The sequence below is a fragment of the Paramormyrops kingsleyae genome, chromosome 3 (genome assembly GCF_048594095.1).
Source record: "Paramormyrops kingsleyae isolate MSU_618 chromosome 3, PKINGS_0.4, whole genome shotgun sequence".
Lineage (NCBI taxonomy): Eukaryota > Metazoa > Chordata > Actinopteri > Osteoglossiformes > Mormyridae > Paramormyrops > Paramormyrops kingsleyae.
In genome coordinates, this window is record NC_132799.1 from 38,904,321 (window position 1) to 38,921,576 (window position 17,256).

The 17,256-nt window shown below is 41.1% G+C and overlaps 1 protein-coding gene across 1 annotated transcript in view; it reads right to left on the minus strand.

Moving 5' to 3' along the window:
* Positions 1-17,256, minus strand: part of LOC140588310 (antigen WC1.1-like) — a 56,052-nt gene that overhangs the window by 30,955 nt on the left and 7,841 nt on the right. Inside the window, exons 9-16 of the mRNA XM_072710277.1 lie at positions 8,292-8,594; positions 7,770-8,081; positions 4,330-4,644; positions 3,847-4,161; positions 3,152-3,478; positions 2,675-2,989; positions 2,126-2,425; positions 414-725 (exon numbers count right to left, since the gene is read on the minus strand). Of these exons, the coding sequence (XP_072566378.1) occupies positions 414-725; positions 2,126-2,425; positions 2,675-2,989; positions 3,152-3,478; positions 3,847-4,161; positions 4,330-4,644; positions 7,770-8,081; positions 8,292-8,594 (2,499 nt within the window). The remainder of the gene's footprint in view (positions 1-413; positions 726-2,125; positions 2,426-2,674; positions 2,990-3,151; positions 3,479-3,846; positions 4,162-4,329; positions 4,645-7,769; positions 8,082-8,291; positions 8,595-17,256) is intronic.

Genomic DNA, 17,256 nt, shown 5'->3' on the forward strand with positions numbered 1-17,256 from the left:
TAGTATTATATATATTATAGTTAGTAATTCCCAATGAGACCTGCAATACTCAATAGTTCCTAATGAAGTACTAGCGAACTACTATAATAATTAGTTCACTATTACCTATTGAGTAATTAAGCATAACTCCTTAGTAGTGAATAGTACTAATTTAGGTGTTAATGAAGCACTACTCATTTGTTGCTGCTTAGTTCCTGCATATTTACCTGTTAACTACGGAACTATTATAAAGTGTTACCGTTTTTCCTGATCATTTAACATGGATATTGAAAATTTTACATGGAAATTATAGATGAGCATCCTTGCAAACAAATTCAAAAAAAAAAAATTTAAAATTAAAAATTGGTTTCTTGATTAAAACTGAACAAACTAAGTTTATGTAGCATGTTTACTGAACAGTACATGTGTCCTACCTGAGCAGACGACTCCAGCGTCTTCAACATGATCACAGTAATTAACTCTCCATCCATCATGTCCACAGTCCTTCAATGTCGACTCTGACCCATTACAGGCCACATAATTCATCCAGATCTTCCCTGTTCCTTCTCCAAAGTGAGCATCCCCTGGTGCTTCTGAAGAATCTCCACAAAACATCTGTCTACACACCACTGCAGCATCCTCCATATCCCAGCCACGACCACAAACTGTGCCCCACTGTCCTTCATGAAGAACCTCCACTCTCCCAGCACAGGGACTGTCACCATCCACCAGCCTCACGTCACTGGCTGCAAGCACAGAACAAGTGATCTTAGTTATTTTTTTTTATTATTATTACAAGAAAGTACTATTTTTATAAAAAATAGTAAAAGATTAAACTATAATATTTTATCTGTGTAACATTAATCATTTCAAAACCTCTCCTACACTCGCCCCAATATTTGCAACAACCATCAAATATACCCTTTATCTGAGCATTAGAACACCTTGTTTGTCTAATCAATACCTCACAAAATTTTTTAACTAATTAAAATAATTATTTGACTGAGTTGGTGTTGAAATTTTACAAATACATGGAATTGTTAGGTACCCCTGAGAAGAGCTATATAGGTCGACTTACATCCTATCGAGTAACATCGAGTAACATCTGATCACAATTACTTCCGAGGTCCATAGTAAATAATATACACTGATCAAGAGATGTCTGAGAGTGGATGTAGTAGGATGTTAGTGGGTATATCACTTAGTGTAACAGGTGCAGGAGTATGGACAGCGCAAATGACCCATTGCAAATATCTAATTTGTAATACAGCATACATACAGTAATGTATATTTGATGGACAGTAAAAATTAACAGGTATGATACATATTCAGTACCTATACTGTGCTATTTCATTACATAAAAAGAAACCTGCTGTACTGTATAATAAAATATTTCTTTGTCTTCTTTCTCAGCTCCCATTGTTTGCTACCGTGCGCATCTTCTGATTTAGTAATGTATTATAAAGCGCAAATGTGTTGCAACCACCATGTGTAGGGCCAAATCATTATAATCAAAAAACTTGGTCAGAGCATCTCTGAGATGGCAAGGCTTGGGTGGTGTTCATGGTCAGATGTGGTAAATACCTAGTTAGAGTGGTCCAAAGAGAGAAAAACCACGAACTGCCGACAAGGTGTTGGGTGGCCATGATTATCGAAGTGGAATGTAAATGAAGGCTATCCAGTCTGATACGAACCAACTGGAGGGCTACTGTGGCACAAATGGCAGATAATTTTGATGATGATGACCATCTTCCATTGCTCCACGGTTATGTTCAAATGCTTACTTGCCCATTGTAGGCACTTTTGTCTCTGGACAGGGGTCAGCACGGACACTTTTACTAGCCTGTGGCTACATAGCCCCATAGGTAACATGCCTCGAATGCATAATGATTTGCCCCTTGTCAAAGTCAGTCAGAATGTTATCGCTCCCCGTTTATTCTGCATTCACCGTGTCGACTATGAGTACCAAATGTTAGCTTATTTTCTAATATATGCCAGACCTAGACACAGACCAAACAGTATAATCTCCATTCTTTAATACAATTAATCTTATATTTAATAATTTTAAAAACATAAGAAATTAACTAATGATTAACGTTGAAATAAAATTTGATATTCATATTTATTAATATGAAAATGAATTTACATTCACAGGTGATCTGAGCCACTTTATCATTACAGTCACTCTCTTCCCAGTGAGTGGACGGGCACTGCCACAGTGTGGAGTCATGTGGGCGACATTTCAGGTTATCAAGCCAGTTTGGAGCTCCTTTCAGCCGAGACTGTGAGTTAGATATAGTCCCACTCTTTCCACAGTTGAGATGTTGACATATCATACTGACTGTGTTTGTGTCCATTTGATTGAAACACACATTTCCCCAGGTGCCATTGTAGAAAACCTCCAGTTGCCCAGAGCAGCCTTCAGCCAGTCTGATCTCTTTATATTCTACAAGCAGTGTAAAGAAATAACTTAAAATAAGTGAACAATTATTTCTATTTTGAAAGTAACAGTGAAATCTGATTAAACATTACATAATGTGGAGCTGCTAAATGCTAAATTGCTTGAATAAATTGGTTATGTTTAAATTAGTACAACTAAATTATACAAGTTGGCATTTACAATTTGACTACAGCCGGAACATTTAGGGTTCATTATAGATTTCTTCCTTAAAATGAAGAGTCTTGATAGTCATACCTGAACACATAACTCCGACATCCTCTTTATGGACACAGTCATTCTGTCCCCTCGGTGCTGAAGGACAGTCCCACAAAGACGTCTCATTCCCCTCACAGTCCACCTCATCCAGCCAGATGGATCCAGTTCCTGGTCCAAAGAAGGTGGATACTGGGTCACTGAGAGCCGTCCCACACTGGAGCTGTCTGCACACCACCTGAGCATCCTTCAGGTCCCAGGAGTCTCCACACACTGTCCCCCAGGAGCCCTGGTGGAGCACCTCCAGCCTCCCTGCACAGCCCCCAGCATCACCCACCAGCCTGATGGACCTGTGATCTGGAGAAAGTAAGGAAGGAAGAGAGGGAGTAAATATCACATTAAACATGAAATGGACTTATTATTTCATGAAGCTAATTTCATTTAATTACTGTAGACAACATTTATGACATCAGTAAAAAATGTTTGGATATTCTTTCTGTTGGTATCTTTTATACTCACTGGAACACTCTACGGAAACATGTGGACCAGAGCTGCAGCTCAGTCTGTGTGGATCACTGCAGTTCACCAGGTGAGACTCACTCCCAGAGCACAGATACCCTGTCAGACATACATCACTGTCCCCTGTCCCAGACAGGGAGGAGCTGTTGAGCCTTACTGCAGAGCCACAGCCCAGCTGTCTGCAGACCACAGAGGTCTCCCTGAAGCTCCAGGAGTCCATGAGAACTCTGCTCCAGGTCAGCTGGTAGTAAACCTCCACCTGACCCTCACAGCCACTCTCTCCAGACAGGCGTACTGTCCCATTGAGAGCTGAGAGAGATTTAGACCCTGTGGAAAGATCAGTCACTGTCAGGGTTTAACGTGACATTTGCCTGATTCCATTCAGAATGGAAATTTAAATCTCTGGATCAAATTCAGGTTTAAATTGAAGTTTTTCTGATTCCATCCAAAATGTAATCATATGCAATAACATTTAATTTCTACATAGAGTACATTGTGATTTTAATGTGTTGTTCTAAACGCTCATTGGAAAGAAAGTGGATATTGAGACTGAAACCTTCCTTAAGGTCCCAAACACTATAATATATAAAATATATAATATATAAATCCAGAAAAAAAGGAAATAAATATCACACAGTTTTTACTGCCTTGTATGAACATGTCTCAGGTGTAGTTGTGACCACATCGGTTCTCACCATCACAGATGACTCCTGCATCCCGTCCATGAGAGCATGCAGCTCGACTCCATGAGGACACAGCACACTGGGAGAGGTGTGTCTCATTCCCCTGGCACTCAAACACATCAGCCCAGATGCGGCCTCTCCCCTCTCCAAACCAGGCCTGTCCTGGCACTGCCACAGCGCTCCCACACTGCAGATGCCGACAGAGGACACTGGCTGCTCTCATATCCCAGGATGCATCACACACTGTCCCCCACTCACTGAGGTACTGCAGCTCCACCCTCCCGGAGCAGGAGTCAGGGCCGCCCACCAGCCTGGAGTCTGTGTACCCTGTGAACAGCACAGGGGATTAAAGCGTTAATATTTAACGCTTTGAAGAAATTCGAACACAGTATTTAAAACATTAATGTTGAACTTGGTCTATTTACTGTGTAATTTATATTTACTAATTTAAAGGCCATTCATATGTTTTTTGACAAACAGTCATATTGTTTTTACCTGAACACACCAGTCCCACATCATTACCATGCGAGCAATTCTTGGCCTTTGAGGGTGATTTTGGGCAGAAGTAAATATGAGATTCATTCCCTCTACACTGAATCTCCTCTCTCCACACCTGGTCATGCTCCTTCCCAAACGCAGCCCCCCCCAGCACCTCCACAGGGATCCCACAGCCCAGCTGCCGACATACAACCTCTGCATCCTGCAGGTCAAAGTCAGCAGCACACACTGTGCCCCAGACATCTCCATGTTTCATCTCTACTCTCCCAGCGCACTGGTGTGCACCTTGGACCAGTCTGACCTCTCGATGATCTGCAAATTTAAGGATAAATATGCATTTAATACAATCAGGAGTCTCTCTTTATCTCCTGTCGCTGGCAGTGTTTTACTCTTCTTTCACTGATGTACATCTGATGCTTTGTCAGTCTGTCCTGCTGCAGTTGTTGATGAATGTTTGGTAAGTGTTTTGAGACAGCAGTCCTGGGGGCTCATTTATAAAGGCCTCAGACAAACAATATAGCCATGACACATACATACACATATTTATACTAACATTTTTGGGTTTCTAAAGGCAGAAGAGAAACAAAACAAACCCAAAGTTTGCACATTCATTAATGGTCCAGAGCAGTCGTACAAACGAAACAAAAAAGACTGACATCTAGAGGTCAGACGGAAATGAGCATCTCAGTTGCATTTAGATTTAGTTTTAGCACATGTGCACTCATATGTGCAGTCACCCCTTTGTGGTTTTGCTTTGGCCATGAACAATTAAACCAGAATGTTTTTGGAGCTCGCTGAAAGATCGCCGAAACTCACAGATGACGTGTAAGCCAAAAACAATCTGAAATGATTTGGATCACATAAGATCACATAATACGGTATTTAACTATTTGGGATACATAGGCCTACTACTTGTTAATGTAAGTGTATTTTTAATAAGCTATTAAAAGTTTTGCCTTGGTTTACGCCGCACATCTTTGTCTTGGCAACCAGCCTCATTCACATTAGCTGTCTTTGTGACTGTAAGTTTTAAACTTTTCAGTACTGTAAATCGTGCATTTTTAGTATTGGGTCCAAACCATACTGCTTCAATACATTAGTACAAAGAGTAGTAACTCTGTACTGTAATGCCTGGCAGACCAACACATGGCAATGCTTGTTTTAAAGTGGAACAACACCCTTCTATTAAGTCTTTAGAAGAACTAATACAGACACCAAACGACCATCAACAAGACAAAACGGCGAAACGCAGGGAGGTCAGAGGCCGGACAGTGAAGAACACATTTATAAAAACATCTAAAGCATGGGTGTCAAACTCCAGTCCTGGAGGGCCAGAGCCCTGCACATTTTTGGGTTTCCCCTCATATAACACACCTGATTTAACTCCTTGTGCTAAGTACCACACAGCTCTTCAGTTGAATCATTTGTGGTTGAACAGGGAAAGAACTAAGCTACACAGGGCTCTGGCCCTCCAGGACTGCAGTTCGACACCCCTGGGGCCTGTACTATGAAGCGGGGTTAATGGCTTATCAGGGTAACTTGTCGGATTTAAGGTAGTCGGGGCAAAATGTAAGTGAATGAATATGAAGTCCATTTAATCTGTGGTACCTTAAATCCGACAAGTTATCCCAATAAGCCAGTAACCCTACTTTGTAGTACAGGCCACTGGTCTAAAGCAGGGTTATTCAAATCACGGTCCTCGAGGTCCAAGCACTGCTGGTTTTCCAGCCTTCCTTTACCTGTCAGTCAGGTGTGAAGCCTCTGACCAATCAGAATCAGTAATTAACTTACTCCCTGGATGAACTAAAAACAAGGCCTGGATTTGGAATAGAGGCCCAGATTTTAAGAACCCTGGTCTAAAGTATGCCTCTGTATGTACAGGGTTACTGCTGTACGCACTGGGAGCACTATGTTTTTGAGTCATTAATTAAAATGCAAAATGAAATGAAAAATGTAGAAGTTACTGTGAGAAATGTGAAATTCCATGGTCATGAAGACAGCTAACATGTGAATGAGCCTGGTTACTAGAACAAAGATGCATGGCATACCCAATCCATCCATCTATTTGCTGCAATTACTTATCCTATTCAGGGTTGTGGGGGGTCTGGAGCCTATCCAGGAAGCTACAGGTGGAAGGCAGGGATCAACCCAGGATGGGGTGCCAACCCATTGCAGGACACGCCATTCAGTCAGACATGCACCCCTATGGGCAATTTGGTAACTACAATTAAGCTCAGCATGTTTTTGGACTGTGGGGGAAAACCAGAGTACCTGGTGGAAACCTTATGACAACATGGGAAGAACATTCACTCTGCACACATGGAATCCTGGTGGAAACTCAAACTCTGGTCCCAGAGGTGTGAGGCAACAATGCTAACCACTGCACCTGCACGACCATGCCACCCCGTGTACCCAATACATGACTTTTAGTATTAAAGATGTAGTATGCACTTACACTAACAAATATTATGTATTACTAATATACTTATATTTTACAATTTTATGTAATCCAAATAATTTTCAGTAGGCCTCCTGCTTTTGGCTTATGCATTGTCTTCACATTTCTGCACACAGGCAAATTTGTGAATGCGAAGGGGGTTACTGTATATATGAATTTCCAAAGTCAAAATTGCTTCAAAGAAATGAAATATACAATCCATTAGTAAGAAACTTAGACTTTGATGACATCAGACTAATTGCACATGACTATGACAGGACTGGACCACTCATAAATTAGGTTCATACCTAAGTGAACATTAAAAATCAAAGATGATTGGTGATGCAGCAACTTCACTTAAATAACTTGGACATGCAACTTAAGAATGAATCTGTTCATATGAGTGGTTCTTGCACGAGGCCCAATGTGAAGTAAGACGGTGTGGAAAAAAAATTCATTTCAGAAGATAAAGTTATATTATGATTTTTTGGGACAGTGTTTTGATGAAACTAAGTGAAGCAGATATCTATAGTCTATTTGTCATTTAAGAAACAAACATTTGCAGATTGCATTTCCTATTGGCTTCCCATAGCTGACTTTGACAGCGTTTATTTATCTGACTAGTAGCTGGGCAAGGGGGGTGAACCTCAGCCTTGTACCCTATACTGAAACTTTGTGGGATGTAGATTTCTTTGGATAGGGATAAAGTTTTTTTAAGATATTTTCTCAATATTTCCACAACCTTCATAGCCAGTGCTGCCACCAACCCCCACATCAACAAACTTCTCTGCCCAAGTTCAATGAGTCTCGGATTGTTACTCTACATGCTCTTAAGAGTAGGAGGTGGCCTCTAAGATGATGTCGCCTAATAGGTTAATCCCCCTTGCATCTAAACTGAGATTCAACAGTGAAAGATTCTGAGACATTTTAATATCTGTTTTTTATTAAGAATATATTAAGTAAACAGTGCAGCGTATCTAGTGAACAGTATGTGTCCTACCTGAGCAGACGACTCCAGCATCCTCGTAATGATAACAGTTATGAACTCCCCATCCATCATGTCCACACTCTTTCAGTGTCGACTCTGATCCATTACAGGCCACGTAACTCATCCAGATCCTTCCTGTTCCTGCTCCAAAGCGAGCTTCCCCTAGTGCTGCTACAGCATCACCACAGAACATCTGCCTACACACCATTGCAGCATCCTCTATACCCCACTCATCACCACACACTGTGCCCCACTGTCCTTCATGAAGAACCTCCACTCTGCCAGCACAAGGACTGTCACCAACCACCAGCCTCACGTCACTGTCTAGAAACATAGGACATGTGACCTTAATGAAAGCATTTTATGGTCTCCACAATGTCAAAACATTTCCACCATTTACATAATTATTAGTAATCTTGAATTTGATAACAATATATAAAAAAAAAAAAGATATATATATATGTTATTACCTAGCAATACACGGAAATCAGATATTGTTCATATTCAAATGTAATAATATGAAAACTGAATTACTTTCACAGGTGATCTGAGCCACTTCACCTTCCTCACATTTATTGTCTGCCCAGTTAGAGGACGGGCACTGCCACAGTGTGGAGTCATGTGGGCGACATTTCAGGTTATCAAGCCAGTTCGGAGCTCCTTTCAGCCGAGACTGTGAGTTAGAAACAGTCCCACTCTTTCCACAGTTTAGATGTTCACATATCAGACTGACTGTGGTTGAGTCCATTTGTTTGAAGCACACGTTTCCCCAGGTGCCATTGTAGAAAACCTCCAACTGCCCAAAGCAGCCATTAGCCAACCTGATTTGTTTGTATTCTATAAGACATGGAGAAATAACAAACATCAGCTTATTATAAAGTACAGAATATTGAAACACCATAATAAAAACACAGGTTACAAAACACTAAAGGTAGAGGACAAAAACAGTACTTTTTGGTTACATATTAAAAATGCCATTAAAATATGTAAAACATTTTTGTTTTTCCTCTCATGTTTCAGAAATAAAAGAATAAGACCAAACAAAATCAATAAGACACCTTATTTTCATTACGAATATTTGACTATTAAGGTTTGTTTTTTGTTCATATTGAGTGTCTAGCAATTAGAAAATCCATTGACATAAGTTTCAGTGATCAATTTGACTGCACACTGCAGCTCTCAGTGCAGCTTGAGTGCTACGACGCATGCTTCTGTTTTGTTCTTTCTTTGATAGCATTATGGAATTGTCGGAATAATGAATCAGGCAACAGACTTAAATCAAGCTCTTTTAGCTTATTTTTTTGTGAAACATGTATACTTTGTGTGCCCTCCCCAAACGCACATAATCATAATGACTTTGGTTGCACAATACCACAGGGCAATGCACAACCACCAGTTAATTACTTTGAAATTAAATTACTGGTTACGTATGTAATTGTGGTTCTATGACTGAGCGGAAGACCACCAGGGCAGTGCTGAACGCACTATTGGAATTGTACTTGCAACTGCACTTCATCGAGAATTGAATTACAAAGCTGTCATCTCGTAACCTATGACATGTCCCAGCATATATAAGCCCAGCATACAGGTGATTTTGGTCTCATGGTCATTCTCAGGCATTCTGAGTGAGCAAAGACGTACCCAGGGTAACCAGCGTTTGATCTAGAGGTGGGCGATAAATCGATTTTATCTATTAATTCAAAGTTACAGTCCAGGACAATGTGTTTTTATGAAAATCGATTTTATTACTTATTTTACACGCAAGCGCCAAAAGCGGAACTAATGCGATGCACCGTTCTTCACGGGTAAATTAGCACAGCGCACCCAAACACTAGCTGTAGCGGATTCACAAACAACATGGCAATGGTTTGGTTTTCCGCTGTGGGACACAGACCAAACAAGTCCTCGTTGCAAAGTATGTTTAAAAACTTTTGCAACCAAAGGAAGCAGCACGACAAATTTATTCCAGCACCTAAAGCAGAGGCACACAGCGGAGTGGGAGAAGTGCAGCTCCCAGCGAAATGAAAATACCCGCAGCATCCAGCACAACACCAGTTAAGCAAGCAACCGTCCCTGACATGTTTTCGAACTGTGTGCCATATAATAAGAATGGGGGGGTATTCCATGAAAGTAGCTAAATAAAGCCAGACTTACGCAAAAAAAGTGAGACTCAAATTAGCTCCATCTCTAAACTTAGCCTCATGTCGTTCCACGAACGCAGTTCAGCTTTAACTAATCGAGGCTTATTCAAGGCAGACTTGCATAGTCTCACTTAGTGCGCACACCCGCGATATTTAAGAAGCCCAAATGAATGGATGAACGATAGATCGACCAAATGAGTCGGAAAGTCTTTAAAACGACATCGGTGTTTCTTTCCGCCGCAGAACAAACACTGCTGATGGAGCTGTATGAAAAATACAAAGATGTAATCGTTAAAAAAGGCAATACTGTGGCCATAAACACAGCCAGAGTGTTGGCTTGGCAATGCATTACAGACAGATTAAATGTACAAGTTACGTAAATGTTGCAAGTGCTTGGCACGGTGGTACAGTGGTTTATGCTGTCGCCTTATAACGCGAAAGTTGCTGGTTCGGTTCCCATAGCCAGCTCGGTTGAGTTCCCGTGTCATTGTTATTGTATAATATTATTTGATCTCCGTAAAATGCTTTGTCACATCCGTGTGAAATGTTCTGCACAAATAACCGTATCTTGTCTTTGCTTTTCACTTATAAACTTTCAAAGTAGATTGTGAATAAACAAAATATAAAAATATCTTCCTGTTCATATTATTTTAACAGATTTTCTTTCAATTTCAGTCATTGCATTTCATGTTTTACCTTTGTAAAAGCGTACGCTTTTATTTTACAGTAAAATACCGTTATAACGGACTTCAAGGGACCTGGCAAAACAGTCCGTTATATCCAGAGTTGCTGTATGCCCAGAACACAACTACACGACACCATTTACTCATGCCACACCCCAGCAGACACACTTGTGGTATAGATTATTATATTGTACATGTAGTCAGTGCTTGAAGTGGGAAAAAATAAGTGCAGGAACTCTAATTTTCCGACATTTGACATTTGTGCGGTGAAAAAAAAGTCTTTAGGATGTGTTGGTTCAAACACTATTTTAATTTAATCATTCTTCCAAGCAATAACCTATAGGCATAGGCTACTTTTTTCTAATTCACAAATGGAATACTGAAAAACCATTAAAACAACATGAACCAGACCAGTGTGATACTTGTAGGGTTAGGGTTAGGGACTCAGTGGATGCATATGATAGGGCACTGTTGTGGCTCGTGGGTAATGTAGTCTTTTATCGGTCTTGTGATATTGTCTATTCTCGGGCCACTGTCGCTGCGTCGGATCAGTTTCAGTAAGTACTGGAACGCAGAAAAAAGTGGCGGAACCCAAAAGACGAAAATACAGAAGTTCCGGAACTGTGTTCCGGCCCACTTCAAGCACTGCATGTAGTAATCCAACTTTACTTAACCAGAAACGTGACTATTAATAATCCAGACTACGTACGTATCTGCGCTGGATATCACCGGCACGCCACACGCCTTGTAGGCGGAACTGCATGTCCGTTATAGCCGAACAGAACCACATCTAAAAGCGGCCCTGGAGACGAAATTGTTTGTCCATTATAAGCGACATTCCGTTATAAGCGAGTCCACTATAACAGGATTTTACTGTAATTATTTTGGAATTAATTGGAATGCTAAGACGTGATTTTATAGGCTTTATTATATTGATTATTTAGCAATCTCAGCTCTGTTCTCCATATTATGAAAGTATTACGCAGAGCTTTACTTCAGAAAAGATGGTTTTTATTCTCTGCTTTCTCGTCTTGCTTTTACTCACAGCACTGACTACAAGCTTCCATTTTTTAATATACGTATATACAAGACTCATTATCCCGCTAACTCAAACAAAATCATGTCATTTTGGTACACCTTACAAATTAACAAAAAAATCAATCAGATAATGAAAAATATAATGTCAGATGACATATAATTCAACAGATTACATGACATGAATAGTAAAATCGCGGAATGTTGTCCGACGGAACGATATTTTGGGAATCTGTTCCCACACGACGGACGTTCTTTGAGACAACGCTAAACTAAGCGAGACAGTTAGCCTGGTCCCGAGCAGACTTGTTCGGAGGTGCAACTTACCATGGCAACTCAGCGGGGATTCATTTAAGACACGTTGCTGGAACGGAACTCTCACTTACATAAGACAGACTCAGGGGCGGACTGGGACTAAAAAACAGCCCTGGACTTTCTCCCAAATAGGCCCACCAGCTGGACATGTACAAACAGCCACTAGCAGGGTTCTCATAATAATATACTTCATAAAATATTCACGCCAAGTAACATGTCAACCAGTGGTGATGATTGGGGCTGTATTTATTAAAGTAACCTAAGTCTTCAAATACAAATATGTACAAAGAACAGCAATATACCAACCTAATGACATCTAAAACATAATCAAAACTACAGAAACCTGAAATGACACAAAAAGGTCATGAAACACTAGGCTATTTGCAAGTACAAACTGTACAATAGAGTGTGAGATTCTCCTCACAGTATGTGAGCCATTTGCGGTTGGTTCCATCTTTGGATCCACTCTTTGTAGACACAGGTTTTTGGGCTTCTGCTGAGGGTGCCAACTAAAAAAAAATGTCCAGGCTGTGACTATCTGACTTGGGGCGTTTAAAATATTGTGACATTGATCCCTCATCCTGGCACTTTCCTGCACTCTCCCTGTCATCTTTTGAGCTGCAACTATCTTCAACCTGAATAAATAAATGATTGAAAAGATAAGTTATAGGGTATTATTGATTGTATCTCCAAGATAGCCTAGAATTTCTGTGTCACTTTGTGTAAAAGAATTAGCCTGGCTTAACTCATTTTATATAATGTCATTTTACACTTTGGTTTTATATTAAGCCAGACAAATAAACCTACTAACAAATTCATTACTAATTACAAGATAAATTACTATAATACTAATCAAGCTTTAGACAAACCCCAGGTTTGTATGTTAAGTGTCAGTTCCACAATAGCCCACCACAGAAAGACAGAAACAAATTGCACTTAAATGGAAAACAATGAGATTTTCCCTCCCCAAATTTTTGGTTTAACATGCAGTAGAGCTTTATTTAGCCCTCTTTCCCACTTGCTAGCATGTCACGAGTGTTAGGAGTGGATGGTTTGTTTTCCAGTTTCTTTCAATACCATGGCTTTCTGTCTAGCTGCAGAGATGACCTTACTACTGACAAGATAATATCACAGTCCCCTCGCAATTAATTTTTAGAGCGTCTATTTTTTATATAAAATATATTTTTCATCATCATCATGCAAGTCCAGTTAATAGATGCTGACTGGATGACTATAAGAATAAATGTAGAATAGGCCTGTTGTTTTATGTTGAGGCCACTTACCAGTACCTCTTCCTCCCATGAAATTTCCTCTGCTGTCTGTCCCTCGTGACCAGTCTGTGGATGCTCAACAGGTTCAACTTTCACCTGGTCTTCAACAATCTTGCTGGGTGATTTAGCGTTTTAATCTACATTATTGCTGCTGCTGGCAGTTGAACTGCAGCCAAAAAGCTCTGTGAGCTTTTTACATTTTGACGCATCATTTTCGAGAGACTTGGCTTTCTTTTCTTTTAACTTTTCCCATCCTCCTTTCTCCTTACGTTTTCGGCTTGCCATTATTCCTGCAGCTGCAACTTATGATTCGCTCTTTTTTGTTGGCTTTTACTGATGGATTTCACCGGACAAATGATCGTATTAGCGCCATCTGCTGTTAGCTGATTTCCCATTTAAGAGAAAAGGCAGGCCGACAGCTGTGGATCAGACGGCCGTTCTGGACTTTTCCAGAACGCACAGATTGCCAGTCCGCCCCTGGACAGACTTATCGAAATAAGCCAGACTTTCCCTTAATCCTGCTTCATGGAATACCCCCTGGGGCACGGTGGAAGGCGATAACAAACGCTGTTACGATGTATTTTCAAAAGACATGATGCCCATACATGGGATTCATTAACATGCTAAAACTTTTTACAAGTTTCTAAAAGTGTTTACAATGGCGTGGTCTGCCATCTCACTTACAAGCATCTTTTTTGGCTTGTCAGATTGCACTTTAACTCTAAAGTAAATAAAAAAACCAAAATAAAGTTAAAACTTGTTTTGAACTACTTATTTGTCATCTGTAGTTTGATTTTAAATAGGGGAGGGGAAAATCGATTAAAATCGAAAATCGGATTTATTGTGAAAAAATCAGAGATTTTATTTTTAGGCCATATCGCCCAGCTCTAGTTTGATCACTCCAGACCACCAGGGCAGTGCTGAAATCACTAGTGGAAGACGAATACATGCGCAATCAAAATTCGGAAGAAGAAAGTAAACTGGAAAAAAATCGCCCAGGATGAACTGCAGGGTTGAGCTAACTCTATGGCTCCTTTGTGCAAGAGCTGTTGAACCATTAATCAAGGCATCTGCCTGTTCTGGGTTGTGAATCACAGCATGTTTATCCCCCAAATGCATCGGGGGTTGCGGCAGAACGTTAAACGTCCCCAAGCATTGCAAATAGTCACTGGATGGATGTTACCTGCCTACAGTGAGCTAACTGATCGTCTGTAAAAGAACCCATTGCCAGCCCTGAAGAGTCATGAGTCTCACCACGTTTGTCTGAAGGGGTGAGGGGGGCAACACCTATGACCAGCCTGCCTGCAACATCACAAGCATATGTGATAGAGAGCTGGAGACTCAGCCAAGGAAAGCGGTAGAGCCATAAGCACAGGAAAGAAGCTCCTCCATGCAGCCAAACTCTACATTAGGGCAACGTACAGTCTCACAAAGTGCCCCATCAGGAGACACAATAAGTGAGGTAAGGCTTAGCTGGATGGATGGCATGCCACCCAGGCCAACTGTCTCTGGGTCCTGCATCGCTGCGATTGCACGGGACACCTGATCCAGATTGACTGCTTTTGCAGTGGCCTCCAACACAGCAGACACCACGGAGGTGAAATCATGGCACTGTGGTATCAAAAGTGAAGTGTGCCGCAAACGATGAAGGAACACATTCTCTGACCCTATTGCAGGAGCAGGTTCATCTCATTGCAGATGTGCAAGCATCGCTTTCAGAATAGTCTCCACTGACCCCACCACTGTGCTTGACCCCCCAGACTGAGCAGAGAAGATATCAGTGCCCTATTCCTAAGCCACAGCCTCTGACAGAGGTGCACTTGACTGTGGTAGTGGAAATGGGTCACAGGGGGCATCATGTGGCCCAGTGGGCTAAGCCTGTGTGCCTGTAATCAGAAGGTTGCCAGTTCAAACCCAGCCTTGGCACATCTGTAGGTCCTTGAGCAAGGCCCTAAATCCCCAGCTCTCAGGGCACTGCAACAGGTGGCTGCCCTTCACAACCTGCTTACTCTACAAAGTGCAAGTTGGGGGAGGCATAAAGAGAATTTCCCCATGGGGATCACTAAAGTATCAATTATTATTATTTAAAAAGCTGTCTGACAACACTTCCATCTCCTGAGCAAGCTGCCTGGGCTGCAAGAGTTTGGGTGATAGTGAAGTGCCTGGTAACGGGTGGTCGTCTTGACTCTATGCTCCACGGTAGAAAAGAGCTGCTCTACTTTACATTCTAATTCATAAGGCCTTGGTTTATGTTTTTCACCTACACTGTGGCACAGGAATGTCGGCAGAGCACAAAAAGTCATCTGCAGAGCGCTCCATACCAGCACGGCCAGTAGCATAATAGCACACTCAGGATACGGGTCAGACGACTCCCAGAGGTACTCCACACTGACGCAATCCAGCCAACAAATATGACATTCCGCAACCTCCACTGGGTTAGGGCATGTAAGGCACCTAGCTAAGCTCATTTTGTAAGAGGGAAGCGCCGGGTGACATAATTTGGAGAAAAAAAAAGGAGAAAGAAAAAAAATCTGTGCGCTAAGTGCTAAGCTCTGATATCCAGAGCAGTAAGCATGCCGCAAGGATTCCCGTGCACTCATGCCGACAGCAAGAATGAGGCTAGTCAACATATGCGGTAACAATCTCGCAGGCAACTAGACAGTTTGTAACCAATAGGTGTTAGGTACAAACCTCAGCAGCCAAGATTTGGGATGACATCTCGATGGAGGGTGTCCCCACTCTTAGATTAGTTTGCACCCTTCCCGTGTCAAGTCCAGTTACGATGGAAAGTTCTTCTACCCTCTGTGAGAGCAAAAGCAAGCTATCAAACGCATCTATTGCTGATACCCGATTGTTTTCCATGTCATCTGCTAAGGCACAAATATTTGCTACAGGCTCTTCTGTCGCCATTACTCTTTAAACTAACAAATCCGTTGACTGCTCGTGAAGCCCTAAACAAGGAAGTGACGTCGTTAATGAAGGTCCACCTGGATGAGTGGTCTGACAGTTGAGAATTGCAAATTGAGTTTCCCCCCCAACATGCAATGCAATTGCCGGGAATGCCATTGCATTTGAATAAAGAGGCAAAAAACCCATGGCAATATGAAATGCAATTCAGTGCCTTGTTATTCTATTTATTATTCAAAATATTTTGAAATGAATTAAGGATTGCATAAGCACTTTGCACATTGAATTGCTGATTGCAAAATGTATATAAAAATTACATGTTCAGATCAAATATTGAAATGACAAATGCATGCTCTGATTGACATTTAACTCCCGATTGCAAAATGTATTTTCAAATTACATGCTCAGATTAAATATTGAAATGACAAATGCATGCTCTGATTGAATATTGAATTGCCAATTGTAAAAGGAATTGCCATTTGAATTTTTGTGCTTACAATCTTCCATAGTAAGTTCAATCTGCGTAGTTTGGCATTTTTCTGAGTTCGGTTCAAGTGGTTTCTCTGCTAAACTCGTGAGACCAAAAACTCACAGAGTGACTAGCTCTAATTGTGCCAAAAGTCTAGTCGAGAATTAAGAGGATTGCCCAGTAAATGTGCCGATCCCAATAGTCCTTCCAATGCCATTTGATGTATTGAGTATGTTGTGGCTTTGGTATTGGTTTGTATCCTTTAATTAAAGCATTTTAGATTATATGTTTCTTAAGGTACTTGAGATTTTGTCAGGCTTTTGGAGTCTGACTATTCAATTATATAAAACCTGCTGTTCGATATAAATTTACAAGACTCGGAGACAGGGGAATGTCTAGGTATTGAAATAATCAGGATCTAAGTCAAGTTTATACGGAGCCCTTGAAGGGACCTGTGCAAAAATGAAAATTATGTTACTTTCGCGTATGCACAAGATACGCACGAGATACTTTCGCGTGCAAATGTTTTACTTTTGTATGATTTTTTCATGTGTGCACGTGAAAGTAAGAGCATTTTTTCTGCACAGGTCCCCTCAGGGGCTCCGTCAGATTTTTGGAAGGTTAATTAGCATCGGGGCTAAAATATTTGGGTATAGGGTTAAAATACCGAGTGATCGG